Source organism: Schistocerca piceifrons, chromosome 9 (genome assembly GCF_021461385.2).
Source record: "Schistocerca piceifrons isolate TAMUIC-IGC-003096 chromosome 9, iqSchPice1.1, whole genome shotgun sequence".
Lineage (NCBI taxonomy): Eukaryota > Metazoa > Arthropoda > Insecta > Orthoptera > Acrididae > Schistocerca > Schistocerca piceifrons.
The window spans coordinates 17,151,106-17,166,358 of NC_060146.1; the positions used below are offsets into that span (position 1 = coordinate 17,151,106).

Consider the following 15,253-nt stretch of genomic DNA (forward strand, 5'->3'; position numbering starts at 1 on the left):
TATCCATTTGACCTACGGCAGCGCCATCTAGCGGGCCAACCATAGCGCCATCTCGTATCCCCCTTCAAGCTAGACGAGTTTCGTTCTTTGTAGTTTTTTCGTTTGATGCTTATTTCGTGAGATACTTGGCCCGGTCACCATCAATGGACCACTCTGTAGACAATGCATGGATTAGCGTAGATGCTGCCACCACACAGGAATAGATGTTCAGCACTTTTTCAGTTTCGTAGACGGATCCGAAATTAGATCGTTGTTTAACCTTTGCTATCCACAGATTAGTGACAGAAAAAAGACGACCGGTTAAAAACATATTTTATTTTCTAATAATCGGTATTTGTTTCGTCTCTGTTATAACAGCTGTTTTTTATATTCTATTAATAACCGAGTAAAAAGAAAACGAAATATTAATTAGCCATAGCAGCAGTGCTGAAATTTTTCGTTTTTTCAATAATTTTTAAATTAAGAGTAACTTTTATTTGTAAAATTTGCATTACTTGGAAATATTGCGTTATTATAGAAAATAGGAAGCGCAATCAGATTTTAATAACAATGCCGACAGAAATGGGCAACAAACGCGAGGTATAAAAACTTTTGCAACACTTCTGAGACAGTGATGTCCCCGTTGCCCTGCTGTGTCGTGACTTAAACTTAAGCCTGTGTGTGTGATGTGCAACGCTTACCCTCGTCTGGTTCAAATGGCTCTGAGCACTATGGGACTTAACTGCTGAGGTCATCAGTCCCCTAGAACTTAGAACTACTTAAACCTAACTAACCTAAGGACATCACACACATCCATGCCCGAGGCAGGATTCGAACCTGCGGCCGCAGCAGTCGCGCGGTTCCGGACTGAGCGCCTAGAACCGCTCGGCCACCGCGGCCGGCCCCTCGCCTGGTGTTCAGGTCGATTCTAAGTGTCGTCCCTGGACCTCCATTGCATTGCACAATAGCACCAATACTAGCCTCCAAATATTGTTATGAAGTGACATTGCAGGGAAGATTTGTCTACCATTTCAATTAAATAATAGGAAACAAAGGAAATTTTGGTAACAGTTATAGATTAGAAACTTAACATTTCATTCACAGTATACAATAAAAATAGAAAATAGCTGATGTGTTGCCTGTAGTTACATAATGTGCCTTCATCTCTTGTATCCCTCGAAATTGGACAAATTGAAACGAAAAGAATGAGTTCTTCGACCTTAGTTTTCACGCTTTGGCCCTGGCTATTCGTAATGCCCAAATAGTGGTATGATGCCCGATTACAACATGATTTCCGAACATAGGTTTAAAAAAAAATTGAATCAATAGGAGAATACTGGTGATTTTTTTTTTTTTTGGTAGTATTCGACCACTTATCACTTTTCGAGAAATGCAGCGAACGGTGGACGGACTTCCTTTATTTGCCTATTTAATTTAGTATTTTGATTCATGTACTATCTCGAAACTGTAAAGGTCAAAATTTTTCAGTCTTTCTTCGATTTTTACGTTAATTACAGGAAATAATAGGAATAAAAAGCCAACAAATCGGTTGTTACAATAATTGGTAATATTGAGAGCTTTGAACAATCGGATTCAACTGAAGTGAAAAAAAAGATATAACCTAAAACCGATTGTTTCAACGGTAACCGCCATCCCTACCCGAGGTAACTCACCTGAGCCACTCTACCTGTCGTGAAAATCACCTTCAAAATAACTAAATTAACTGTATTCGTAGTTGCGAAAATTAACACCCATCAGTTGTGGAGTGGAATGACGGCAATGAAAATTTGTGCCGGATCAAGACTCGAGAACGGATATCCGGCTTGTCGCTACCGGTCACCTTACCATTTTCTTAAATCTCATTTTGTTCGTTACTGTTCGTTGAATTAGTTCGGGGTGGACGTCCCATGACACTCGGTGAAGTTAATGTTGATCCATTTGGCTATCCGCGCACGACTCACAGCTAGACCCTAACTTCCACATGTCGTCAACCATGTGTCTACTATCTGCACTCGCACACCCATTATACGGGCTGTTCAAAAAGTCTCTCCGCAGTGCCGTATGATTGTTAGCCGCGCGTGCCGTTTGCCGCACTGAATATACCGAAATCAAACTCCGTGAAATACAAGTTATTAATTTATTGAATATTCATTTTTACTTACAAATTTTCACATTAAATGTTGAAAATATCCCCCCTGTTGTTGAATACACAATTCAATTCGTCTAATCTTGTTTCCGAACACAAGCTGTAATATTACGTCTATAATAGAAGCAGTGAAAGCGGATATTTCAGTTTTCGATTCATCGACGGATTTTGGACGTATTTTATGTACAGTTGCTTTCGATGCACTCCAGAAGAAAAAGTCAGCTGGTGTTAGCTCAGGCGATCGTGGAGGCCAAAGTCCGTGTGAAATCATGCGATCACCAAAAAAAAAAAAAATCAGCAAGTAGTGACATTGAAAAGTGAGTTGTATGCGCGGTTGCACCATCTTGTTGAAAGTAGCCGTTCAGTATTTAACTAAACACAAGTTCTCCTATGAATGGGTACAGAATATCACTGCAGTATCGTTGCGCGTTTATTGTTTCGTTGAAAAATGTAGGACCCACAATCCGACGTCTAGAAATTGAAATCCAAACTCCAATTTTCACAGAATGAAGTGGTTCCTAATGAATACACAATGGATTTGCAGTACTCCACATACGAGAATTTTGCAAGTTCATGTACTCGGATAAATGAAACCACACCTCATTAGTGAAAAACGTTTCATTAAGGATATCCCTTCCATTTTATTGAACGAAATTTTTGAACCAATTAACAATAATGCAATCTCTTTCCGTGATAAGTATTTTTGAGTTCTTGCATGACTGTCATTTTGTATCGGAAAAGTGCTAATATTTTCCTTACAGCTGCGTGGGCCGTTCCGACTCTAACATCGATTTCCTGGGCGAGTTTTCTTACTGAGTTGTTCGGGCTCATGGACATTTTATCGGAAATATCGAGTAGTTTATCCTCAGCCAAAACGCTAGGACGACCACTTCTCGGTGCATCTGTACTTCGAAATTTGTTAGTCAAATCTCGCAAGGTATCGCGATGTGCGAATATTGTCTCCGGAAAAACTGAATTAAATGTTTGACGAACTGAAACTGTGTATTTACCGCCAGCTTTGAACACTTGTTGGACTAAAAACACACGTTCTTCAATGGTTGGCATTTTAATAGTGACAAAAACGAAACAAACGAACAAAGGAACTAAATTTAAACGTTCACGTCAACACGTAACGACACACACCAACGACACTACTGACGCTGGCAGAGATAAACGAAACAGAGGAATGTTGGGAGAGTCAACTTGAAGGGAAGTAACCCTGGCAGGCGAACAATCACACGGCAGGCGCGGCTGACAATCGTACGGCACCGCGGAGAGACTTTTTGATCACCTCGTATATATTCCCGTACAGGGGTGGCATTTTCCTTGAAAGTCGTATGCCCGGTGGTGGCGGTTAAATACGATATTGCAGTGCCTGTGTTATTCCGAATTACGAAGCAATGTTCCTTCAGGGTTCGAGTCGAGATCCGGAACAAATTTGTATTGCCGTCATCCCATTCCACAGCTGATGGTTGTTGATATTCGCAACTGCAAGAACAGTTAATGAATTTCATAACGTCTTTAGTCGCCACAGTGCGTGTTCCTTTGGACATGCATGCCAGTCCAAAGGAACTTTGCATAGTAATTCAGAACAACACAGACGCTGCAATATCATATTCGAAATAAACGGTTGTGGCTCCAGTATAAATTACATTCAGAAGAATATGTTTTTTATTTCTTGATGGTGACTGGTTTCGGACACCTGTGTCCATTTTCAAACCATCCGTATCGTAAATGTGGCAAATACAGGCGATAACCTATGTACGTAAACTGCTCAATGAAGTTATGATCAAAGCCTCGGTTCTCTAATGTCCATCCTACAAATGGTGTCATTACTGTTTTCGAGTCGGCCATAGTGCCGCTTTCTTCATCACTACAGGTGCAGTTTTTGTACAAATTTTGTCGCCCGATCTGTCACATTTTCGATGCCGCTGGTCTGAAAATGGACACAGATGTTGGAAACTAATCACCATCAAGAAATAAAAAAGATACTTCTCAATGCAACTTATGACGGAGCTATAACCATTTATTACAATTATAAGTTACGGACCTATTTTTCAGCTGCAGCATGCTGCAAGTTGGTAATCATATTGATTTTAGGGAAATAAACGTTAACAAGTTCCTGGGAAGGTTTCAAAGTAGATTTTTTTCGAGAATGCTTGAGTGTGGCATAGAAAAGCTTTTGCCTTTCATATTTGAGTTCTGAACTTCACGTCCTGTAAATATAAAAAAATATACAAATTCGATTACAGGGTGATTTCATTGTTAGACAAAAGCAATAAGCCGGCTGGAGTGGCCTTGCGGTTCTAGGAGCTGCAGTATGGAGCCGCGCGACCGCTACGGTCGCAGGTTCGAATCCTGCCTCGGGCATGGATGTGTGTGATGTCTTTAGGTTAGTTAGGTTTAATTAGTTCTAAGTTCTAGGCGACTGATGACCTCAGAAGTTAAGTCCCATAGTGCTCAGAGCCATTTTTGAAAAGCAATAAAAAAACGGAAAAGTGACGCTTTTTAGGGGGCGACTTGTGCTATCAACTCCAATCCAGTTTCTGTATCGTGTACTGACTTCTGACTAGCTACTGCCTCCCCCCGCCCCCTCTTTCATTAGGACATTTGCACAATTCGTTCGGCTTCAGAAACACACGAACATCAACATTCGCCGATCTGAAGGAAGTAATAATGAAGAGATGGAGAGAAGATTAGGGTTTCTACCAACCTGTTCTCAACAATGTCATGGGAGATGGAGTAAGAGCCTGAATTTTAAAAGGTTGGATAAAGTTTTGGGAGATGAGATTGCTTACTAAATACTCGTGGTGGTGGTGGTGGTGGTTAGTGTTTAACGACCCGTCGACAACGAGGTCATTAGAGACGGAGTGCAAGCTCGGGTTAGGGAAGGAGTGGGAAGGAAACCGGCAGTGCCCTTTCAAAGGCAAAATACTCGTGCAACCCATCACAGAATATTGTTGAAGGGTGTAGGAATCGTAGCAGAAAGGACCAATTGAGTATATTTAACATATACAAGCAACGCAGCATGTATAGTGAAAGGTTTGTTTTTCTATGAGAGGGCATCACGAAAATGCTGCGAAAGTTAACTGGCTAATAATGCTTGAAGATTCAGATCAAGCACCCCACGTAAGTCTACATACAAATTTTCAGCAACGAGTACTAAGCAAGGTATCAAGGGATATACCTCAGTCTCCTACTAATCACTGTAACTGGCATAGTGGAGACAAGATTAGGCTAATCAGAGAACCAACAGTGGCATATGAGCAACATTTCCTCACACCCTGTAGAACGGTGTAATGGATCTGGGAGATCTGTTATTTTTTTACCGGATTTGTCGCTACCAAATTGTAAATGTTTTCTTATATTTTTTGTCAGAATTTTTTATTATAATTTGCCTTATTATATGTTAATTTACTTATATTTTTGTGAGTGAAAGCATATTGATTACTATTAGTAAATGTGTCGAAGAATAGCAAAGAGACTGATTACAAGTGGAAGCTTGTGTGTTGTGTAAAATGTCTTTGACGCTGGAGTCGTCTTTGACTATAGTCAGTCAGCAGTTAACTCTTGGTGTGTGTTGACGGTAGAAGAATGTGCAGGTCGCCGTCATAAATAATTTTGAATTATGTTACTATTTTTTCTTATACAAACTTTAAGAAGAAACTACATTTGAAGAAATGGTATTTAAAGCACCAAAAATGAGGCAAACACATTGAACCAGGTCATTTCTGCAGCCGACAAAGACGCATTGTGGAATCATACTCCCAATAGACAACTGAAGCCAAGACCAATACCGCCTCGTAAACATCTAACGGAAAAGGTACTGTCACGAAATATGCCAAATTTAAGTAAATAAAAAAAAGTGAACATATTTCAACTTTGTGTATCAGCCGGGAAAGCATATTTCAACGGTAAGAAACTCTAGTAAGTGTTGCAATGGGACGTAAACTCTGCTACATATTCACATTTACTTTCAGAATATGCACTTACATTTAGATGTAAGCTTGCTTCCAGCACTGACCATAAGAGTTTAACATACACTACTGGCCATTAAAATTGCTACACCACGAAGATAGGGTGCTACAGACGCGAAATTTAACCGACAGGAAGAAGATGTGATATGCAAATGATTAGCTTTTCAGAGCATTCACACAAGGTTGGCGCCGCTGTCGACACCTGCAACGTGCTGACACGAGGAAAGTTTCCAACCGATTTCGCATACACAAACAGCAGTTGACCGGCGTTGCCTGTTGAAACGTTGTTGCGATGCCTCGTGTAAGGAGGAGAAATGCGTACCACCACTTTTCCGACTATGATAAACCTCGGATTGTAGCCTATCGCGATTGCGGTTTATCGTATCGCCACATTACTGCTCGTTCTTCGAGGTCCAATGACTGTTAGCAAAGAATGGAATCGGTGGGTTCAGGAGGGTAATACGGAACACCGCGCAGGTTCCCAATGGCCTCGTACCACTAGCAGTCGAGATGACAGGCATCTTATCCGCATGGCTGTAACGGATCGTGCAGCCACGTCTCGATCGCTGAATCAACAGATGGGGACGTTTGCAAGACAACAACCATCTGCACGAACAGTTCGACGACGTTTGCAGCAGCATGGACTATCAGCTCGGAGTCCGTGGCTGCGGTTACCCTTGACGCTGCATCACAGACAGGAGCGCCTGCGACGGTGTATTCGACGACGAACCTGGATGCGCGAACGGCAAAACGTCATTTTTTCGGATGAATCCAGGTTCATTTTACAGCATCATGATGGTCGCATCCGTGTTTGGCGACATCGCGGATAACGCACGTTGGAAGCGTGTATTCGTCATTGACGGCACTTTGAACAGTGGCCGTTACATTTCAGATGTGTTACGACCCGTGGCTCTACCCTTCATTCGATCCCTGCGAAACCCTACATTTCAGCAGGATAATGCACGACCGCGTGCTGGAGGTCCTGTACAAGCCTTTCTGGATACAGAAAATGTTCGACTGCTGCCCTGGCCAGCACATTCCCCAGATCTGTCATCAACTGAAAACGTGTAGTCAATGGTGGCCGAACAACTGGCTCGTCATAATACGCGAGTCACTAGTCTTGATGAACTGTGGTATCGTGTTGAAGCTGCATGGGCAGCTGTACCTGTACACGCCATCCAAGCTCTGTTTGACTGAATGCCCAGGCGTATCAAGGCCGTTATTAAGGCCAGAGGTGGTTGTTCTCGGTGCTGATTTCCCAGGATCTGTGCACCCATATTGCGTGAAAATGTAATCACATGTCAGTTCTAGTATAATATATTTTTCCAATGAATACCCGTTTATCATCTGCATTTCTTCTTGGTGTAGCAATTTTAATGGCCAGTAGTGTATTTTCATATCGAACTGTTGAATGACACATAACTTCACGTCCTTAATTCTGCTTGCGTATAACAGTGTGCTAAATGGACTCATCAAATATGACCGCAGTTCGAATCCCCTAAAACAAAATACCGTACTGTATTAGTTAGATGTTGACTTTCCTCTCTAAAAATCAGCTTAATATTTCAACAGGTCGACACGGGAAGGAAGGGGGTAAGGAGCACTGGGTTTAACGTCCCGTCGACATTGTGGTCATTAGAGATCGACTGAAACTATAGACTTTCGACTAGGAAAGTAATTCTTCGGATGGGACGGAAATAGGTAAATGTGACGTACATGCACAGACAAATAAATGATTACAATTTCAGAAACATTGAATAATTTATTCAAGGTGAAGATGTTCACAAATTAAGAAAGTCAGTAACGCACTGGGCGACCTCTGGTTCATGTGCAGCAGTTATTCGGCTTGGCATTCAGTGGTAGAGTTATTGGATGTCCTCTCAACGGGCGCGTTAGATCGTCCAGACCACGAGCTAGACGGAGGGCGCTGTCCATAATGCTCCAAACGCTCTCGATTTTGGAGAGATCCGGCGGTCTTGATGGCCAAGATATGATTTGGCAAGCACAGCCTGGAATCTCAGTGAATGGAGTGGAATTGTCTTCAGCGATGAGTGCCGCTTCGAAACGAGCCCCGATGACCAGCAAAGACGCATGGTGCCTTTCAGAGGTCACGGCCGATTTCTGAAATGAAATGGCTCTGAGCACTATGGGACTTAACATCTGAGGTCGTCAGTCCCCTAGAACTTAGAACTACTTAAACCTAACTAACCTAAGGACATCACACACATCCATGCCCGAGGCAGGATTCGAACTTGCGACCCGGTCGCCCGGTTCCAGACTGAAGTGCCTAGAACCGCTCGGCCACATCGGCCGGCCGGACGATTTCCTTCCCTGTCCTTCCCTAATCCGAGCTTGTGCTCCGTTCCTAATCACCTCGCTGTCCACGGGACGTTAAACACCAATCTCTCACCCACCATACAGCTCAACAACCAGAGTGTCAATCTGAGGCGCGTTTTATTTCAGACCAGAACCCCATTGGTCGTCATCCGCAGCACCGTTAATGCACAGTGGTACGTCGACGATATTCCACGCCCAATTTTGTTGCTTTTCGTGGCAAGCCACCCTGAGCTTATATTTCAGCAGCCCACACATGGCCAGAGTTTCTTCTGTTTGTCTTCGGGCTTGCCAAACCCCACCTTAGCCAGCAACGTCGCTGGATCTCTCCCCCACTGAAAACGTTTGGAGCATTATGGGTACGGCCCTCCAAATGCGATGCTCTTTCTCTTGAATAAATCGTTCGACGTTTCTAAAATTGTAACCATTTGTTTGTCTGTACATCTAAATCGCATCTATTGATTTCCGTGCCATTTGGATAGTTTCTTAGTGGTACATTTTTATGTATTTAGTTACTGATATGATCATAGCTGTTTGTTGAGATTAACAGATACAATGTTCAGTGACTAAATAAAATGGTTGTGGTCGCAGATTTCTCTCGCAAGTTTTCAGACCCTACTCAACGATCACGTGTACATGTGGATCACTAAAATCTCAAACGATTATTCTTCATATTCTTAAAAAAAAATCCAATGGTGAACAACCAATCTTCTCGGAATGCATAGTACTTACTGAGACTAAGAAGAAGGATCAGGACTAATTTAAGGAAAAGACGTGGAAGGGTGGCCCCACATGATGCGTCATTTGTCATTCCCAAACAAATATTTCATTTAATAACGATTCAGTCGTGAGTCAACTGACAGTTACCAAGGTTCTTGCAAAATACATACAAATAATTAAGACTTTTAAAGTAAAATCACAATGTATAAGGACATTTGTATTATACACAAAATTACGAATAATACTAAAAAATTTCAATTGTGAAACACAAGAGTGCCCCAGCTACGAAGAGTTAATTAAATAAACCTGTGGCTGCACCCTGTCCGCGCAACTAGATCACAACTGTGGGCTAATCTCGCAACAGCACCTGGAATAAGTTGAGCAATCATTAAACGAAAAACATTAGAATGCATACATCTCCACTGATTATTCTGCTCCTATATAGACAAGATATGACCAACTTCCCCATGTAAAACGGAAGCAGCAGCACTGATTGACCACAGGCCTGTTCCACATAAAACATGTTAAGTACTTCAATAAATTAGTGGGCCCCTAAAACACACGTAAAATTATGCTGACAATTAAACCCTTAATTTTTTAAAGGAAACAAGAAACTCAGTGCTCAGTTTTCGCAAGACTTTTAACACTCGCCTACAATGGCCTTACAATAGCAGAAATACTGAGTCAATGACTTTCTAATCGAGCGACGCCCCCCGACGCGGCTCGATACGAGAAGGATAACAACAAACCACTCAACTTGAGATTGGAACGGGAGATCCGCAAAATCAAGTGTGAACTGCCAACACCTAGGCCTCGTGCGAAGACGGGAAGGCCGCTAAAGCAGAAGGAAAACGCGTCCCTGGCCTGGACCAGCAGAACAGCAACGCGTTAACCGCTGCTGATGCAACAACTATAACTCAAAGGGCTCCTCAACATGGATTTAGAGTGAGTGCAAATACAAGTACGCACACTCACATGACCCACACGTGCTTACCTTTAGGCTGACAGCAAACAACTTTAATTACAGAGCAAATCCAATAACTCACCCCAAGAAGGGCCATGAGGTCTATAACAAACAGAAGTTACAGAGAGTAGTATCAAATGCTCAATAACGACAAACCATGATTTCAAGTGCAAAATTAACATTGCAAAATACTAGCTTGGTGCATAAATAAACCTCCAGATTGAGACACAGAACACCAAAGGGGTCATCGAAAGGCATAAAGAAACTGGATTCTTGGTCTGCTTACACCAGGCAGAATTAATAATCTGTAAGTACCGTACTTACTAAACAATTTTCATCGATAACGTCAAACAAATGTCATGGAAGCCAATAGCTTCAGGACTCCAGGTAGTCACTGGTAAATACTGCACTGCTAACAAGTTCTTCAATGCATCTTGGCGTATTTAGCACATCACAATTGAGTGATTCACGTCGTAACCAGCTTCCATGCGACGAGAGCCGCTCCTTCCCCATTAAACTTGCCGGTAGCAACGGTCAATGCTACAGAGAAACGCGGGCTCCCATAGCCCATTGGTCAACATTGTTAACTCGATGCAATCGTCAGGACGCCCAGTATTCAGCCACATCCGTCCAGCTCCGTGTCCGACACATCACTCACCACCATACAGCCCCGGAGGGATCACACATCCTAGCAAAGATGACATGACAAGGCCCAGAGTCAATGGAACGCGCGCAAAAGTGACACCAGCCGGATCACACATCCTAGCAAAGATGACATGACAAGGCCCAGAGTCAATGGAACGCGCGCAAAAGTGACACCAGCCGGATCACACATCCTAGCAAAGATGACATGACAAGGCCCAGAGTCAATGGAACGCGCGCAAAAGTGACACCAGCCGGATCACACATCCTAGCAAAGATGACATGACAAGGCCCAGAGTCAATGGAACGCGCGCAAAAGTGACACCAGCCGGATCACACATCCTAGCAAAGATGACATGACAAGGCCCAGAGTCAATGGAACGCGCGCAAAAGTGACACCAGCCGGATCACACATCCTAGCAAAGATGACATGACAAGGCCCAGAGTCAATGGAACGCGCGCAAAAGTGACACCAGCCGGATCACACATCCTAGCAAAGATGACATGACAAGGCCCAGAGTCAATGGAACGCGCGCAAAAGTGACACCAGCCGGATCACACATCCTAGCAAAGATGACATGACAAGGCCCAGAGTCAATGGAACGCGCGCAAAAGTGACACCAGCCGGATCACACATCCTAGCAAAGATGACATGACAAGGCCCAGAGTCAATGGAACGCGCGCAAAAGTGACACCAGCCGGATCACACATCCTAGCAAAGATGACATGACAAGGCCCAGAGTCAATGGAACGCGCGCAAAAGTGACACCAGCCGGATCGCGCGCGCGCCCTCATGGAAGCCGCTACGGCTCACTCACACTCTCATTACACACGTGGCTCCATTCCAGTTCTACAGTCTGAGAACAAACGTCTGGCTCCCTCATTCAACATGGCCATGCGACTAACTTAAAAGCCAACAAAGGTATTTCATAGGCAAAAGATAATTGGCAGGAAAAGTGAATGGCGTTCCTGCTACCTTAAGCATACACTGTACTCTTACTGCTCAACTGGCAAAGATCACGTCTAAGTGGGGTCGCTTATTCATTTCTGTGGCCACTAACTTTGGGCTAGTAGGAGGGTCACAGAACACAGTCCTAAGGTGTCCCAAAAATACCAGTTACTTCTAATCGAAGTTAAACTCAGATAGCATGCATTAGAGTTCTATTGCCTCTATCGGAAAATTTAGTACATCTGGTAGAGCAATAATAGAAGTTCATGTTTTCTTCGTGTTTGTTGTTGTGATAACATTGTTATCAGTGGCTTTAGGTTCATGTAACTGCTATGAATAATCACTAATATTTTTCCCAATTTATTCAGATCCTAAATGAAGGAAATATATTTATGCTTTATGATCTTTATTTATAACATTATTTGCAGATTCTATTCCATGAAATATTTCCATCGATCTCTCATACAACATGTGCAAAATTGCTGGATGTTTATATAATTTCTCATTTCTAATACTGTACTGTTATAAAGAAACTTTCTGACATATTGTTTTTCGTAATTCTTGCAGCAATATCCTTGATGGTATGGCGAACGACAAGAGAACTGGTGGCAGTAGCAGTTTGATTAACAGAGTTGGTGTGCCTACAAGAACGAGCAACACCATAGAATGCACCACCAAACTGATAGCACTCTCTGAGCATAAAAGTGGTACACGACATCATGTGCACCATCTCACCATCTGCCAGAAGACATCTGCACATTTGAAGGAACTGATCGAGGACCAAAACGTGAAGTGTAGTGAATTTCTGCATCGCTGCAACGTGTGTAACAAAACAGTCGCAAGTAGTGGCAGCTTCGAGTCCCACATCCGTCGGCACAATGGTGAACGTCCGTATAGTTGTGACGTGTGTCAGATGTCATTCATAAGTAACACCAAGCTGAAGTATCACTCTGGTGAGCACACAGGTGTACACCCCTACATCTGTGAAGTGTGCCACAAGACGTTGTCGAGTCAGAGCGCCCTTAAGACCCACGAGCGAGTGCACACGGGCGAACGTCCGTGTATTTGTAACATGTGTCAGAAGACATTCATCAATGCCAGTAACCTGAAGAAACACTCACGTCTCCACTCGGGCGAACGTCCCTACGACTGTGAAGTGTGTCACAAGACGTTCAGAAGTAGCAGCAACCTGAAAAAACACTCCTGTGTGCACAAAGGTGAACGTTCGCAGTTCTGTGAAGTGTGCCACACGACGCTGTCGAGTCAGAGTACACTAAAGATCCACTCGCGAATCCACACAGGCGTAGGCACATATATTTGTAGTCTGTGTCATAAGACATTCATGAATAGCGGCAATCTGAAGAAACACATACGTATCCATACAGGCGAACGCCCCTACACCTGTGGAGTGTGTCACAAGATGTTCATAAGCAACACCAAGCTGAAGAATCACTCACACGTCCACACAGGCGAACGTCCCTACGTCTGTGAAGTGTGCCATACGGCGCTGTCGAGTCGAGGTACACTAAAGGTCCACACGCGAATGCACACAGGAGAACGCCCATATATTTGTAACATGTGTCAGAAGACATTCATAAATAGCAGCAACCTGAAGAAGCATGTTCGTGTCCACACAGGCGAACGTCCCTACACTTGCGAAGTTTGTCATAAGACGTTCTCATGTGGGTCCAATTTCAAGAGACACTACCGAGTACACACTGGCGAACGCCCATACAACTGTGGGGCCTGCTACAAGACGTTTGCCTGTAAGTCGGGCCTGAAGAATCACTTGAGAGGGCACTCAGGCTAATGCCCGTACGGCTGTGATGTGTCGTCTAAGATGTCAAAAATCAGACATGGCTTTAAGACCTACATGTTCGGTCTTGCCCACATGACGCATATAGGGTGCTTAAGGGATGCTGCATTCTCGGAATGCTATACAACAATTCAAGTAAACAGTCTTAGTAGTTTTATTTCTATAAAGCAGATTGACAATACTTCATTCTGGATTCAGAACAAATGTCGCAAACGAAGGCGACAGGCAATATAAATCAGAGTTCTGGCTATACACAATGTTCAAACAAGCCCTGGATATGGATCACGTCAATCGTAGTACTCTGTGCATGGCCACGCTAATACTGGCCACTAATGTCCGTTACGGAGCCGATCTGAGCGACCGAAGCTGGCAAGAGCGGCGCTTACATTCACTTCATGCAGGTGTGGCTCCTGTGGTGGCATGGCCCGTGTCAGCGCACCATTGACCGACTTCCTTCCACCACCTTCTCTCATCTTCTATTCTTCATCTTCGTTCCGGCGCTTGTTGTTACGCCAGAACATTTTGTGCAATGGCTGAGACACATATCATGACTCTGTACTGCATAATTAATACTAATAACCAGCTTTTTATGAGGGATTATTTTGCGTATATGTATGCCAGATATTTATTTTGTGCTGTCGGTGTCATTTCTTAATAATAATTTCTCTTTTCTTCCTGACTGTAGATTTCCATTTCGTTTGAACAGTGTTGACAGTCACTGTTGTTGTTTCAAGAAACAGGACTATCATTGGCAACGGTTTTTTCTCCTCTGTTCTACACCATGTGACCCAAGAAAAGATGTTAAACGTATCTGTGGAACACAGTTGGCGGCAGTAGAATCGTTCTGCAGTCAACTTAAAATGTCGATTCTATAAATTTTGTCAGTAGTGTTTTTGTTGGAAAGAACATCATCTTCTCTCCAGGAATTCCAAGTTGAGTTCACGAAGCAGCTCCATAATACCTGCGTGTTGATCTAACCAGTTGGTAACAAATCTAGCAGCCTGTCTCTGAAATGTTTCAGCATCTTCCTTTAATCCACCCTGATGGTGATCCCAAAGACTCAAACAGTATTCAAGAATGGGTCGCACTAGTGTTGTATACTCTGTCTCCTATACTTATGAACCACTTTTTCCTAAAATTCTCCCAGTGAATCAAAGTCGACCAGTCACCTTCACTACATGATACTTACGTGATTATTCCATTTTATATCACTTTTCAATGTTACGCCCAGATATTTAATCAAGGTGACTTTGTAACCCTACGCTACTGTGTACGATACTTATTAAAGCCTGTACTATGGTAAGTTGACGGGAATCACCTTATAAGGAAGGATTTTGGGGTAGATATTGACCGCGTGTACCTGAATGGAGGCAAAATCAGACTTTCACCCACTCAGTAACAACAATAATACGTCAAGCAAGTCTGAAGTGCAACTACACGTTAGGACGGATAAGAAACAACACCGCAGATGCTACCAAATTGTTAATAATACGGTCGCCAGCCTAATTAGGCATTAACTGAGTTTCTTCCCAGTACAAGTTGAAGCACGTTCATACAAAACAACACGTAATAACACTGAATAATATGGTAAATTTTGGAACCAGAAAAATCTATTGAACTAATAATTTCACTTTCTGTACTAATATGGACAAACCAAAAATACGCAACAATACACTATAATGTTTACTACAAACTTCATACTGTCTATTGATCTGATTAAAATCGG

At 43.0% G+C, this 15,253-nt stretch overlaps 1 protein-coding gene across 1 annotated transcript in view; it reads right to left on the reverse strand.

Annotated features, from left to right (window-relative positions):
- Nucleotides 1–9,458: 9,458 nt before the first annotated feature.
- The window catches only part of LOC124717156 (zinc finger protein 501-like), a 337,802-nt gene continuing 332,007 nt past the window's right edge, over nucleotides 9,459–15,253 (reverse strand). The window contains exon 7 of the mRNA XM_047243924.1: nucleotides 9,459–9,523. Coding sequence (XP_047099880.1) covers nucleotides 9,493–9,523 — 31 coding nt within the window. The 3' untranslated portion in view covers nucleotides 9,459–9,492. The remainder of the gene's footprint in view (nucleotides 9,524–15,253) is intronic.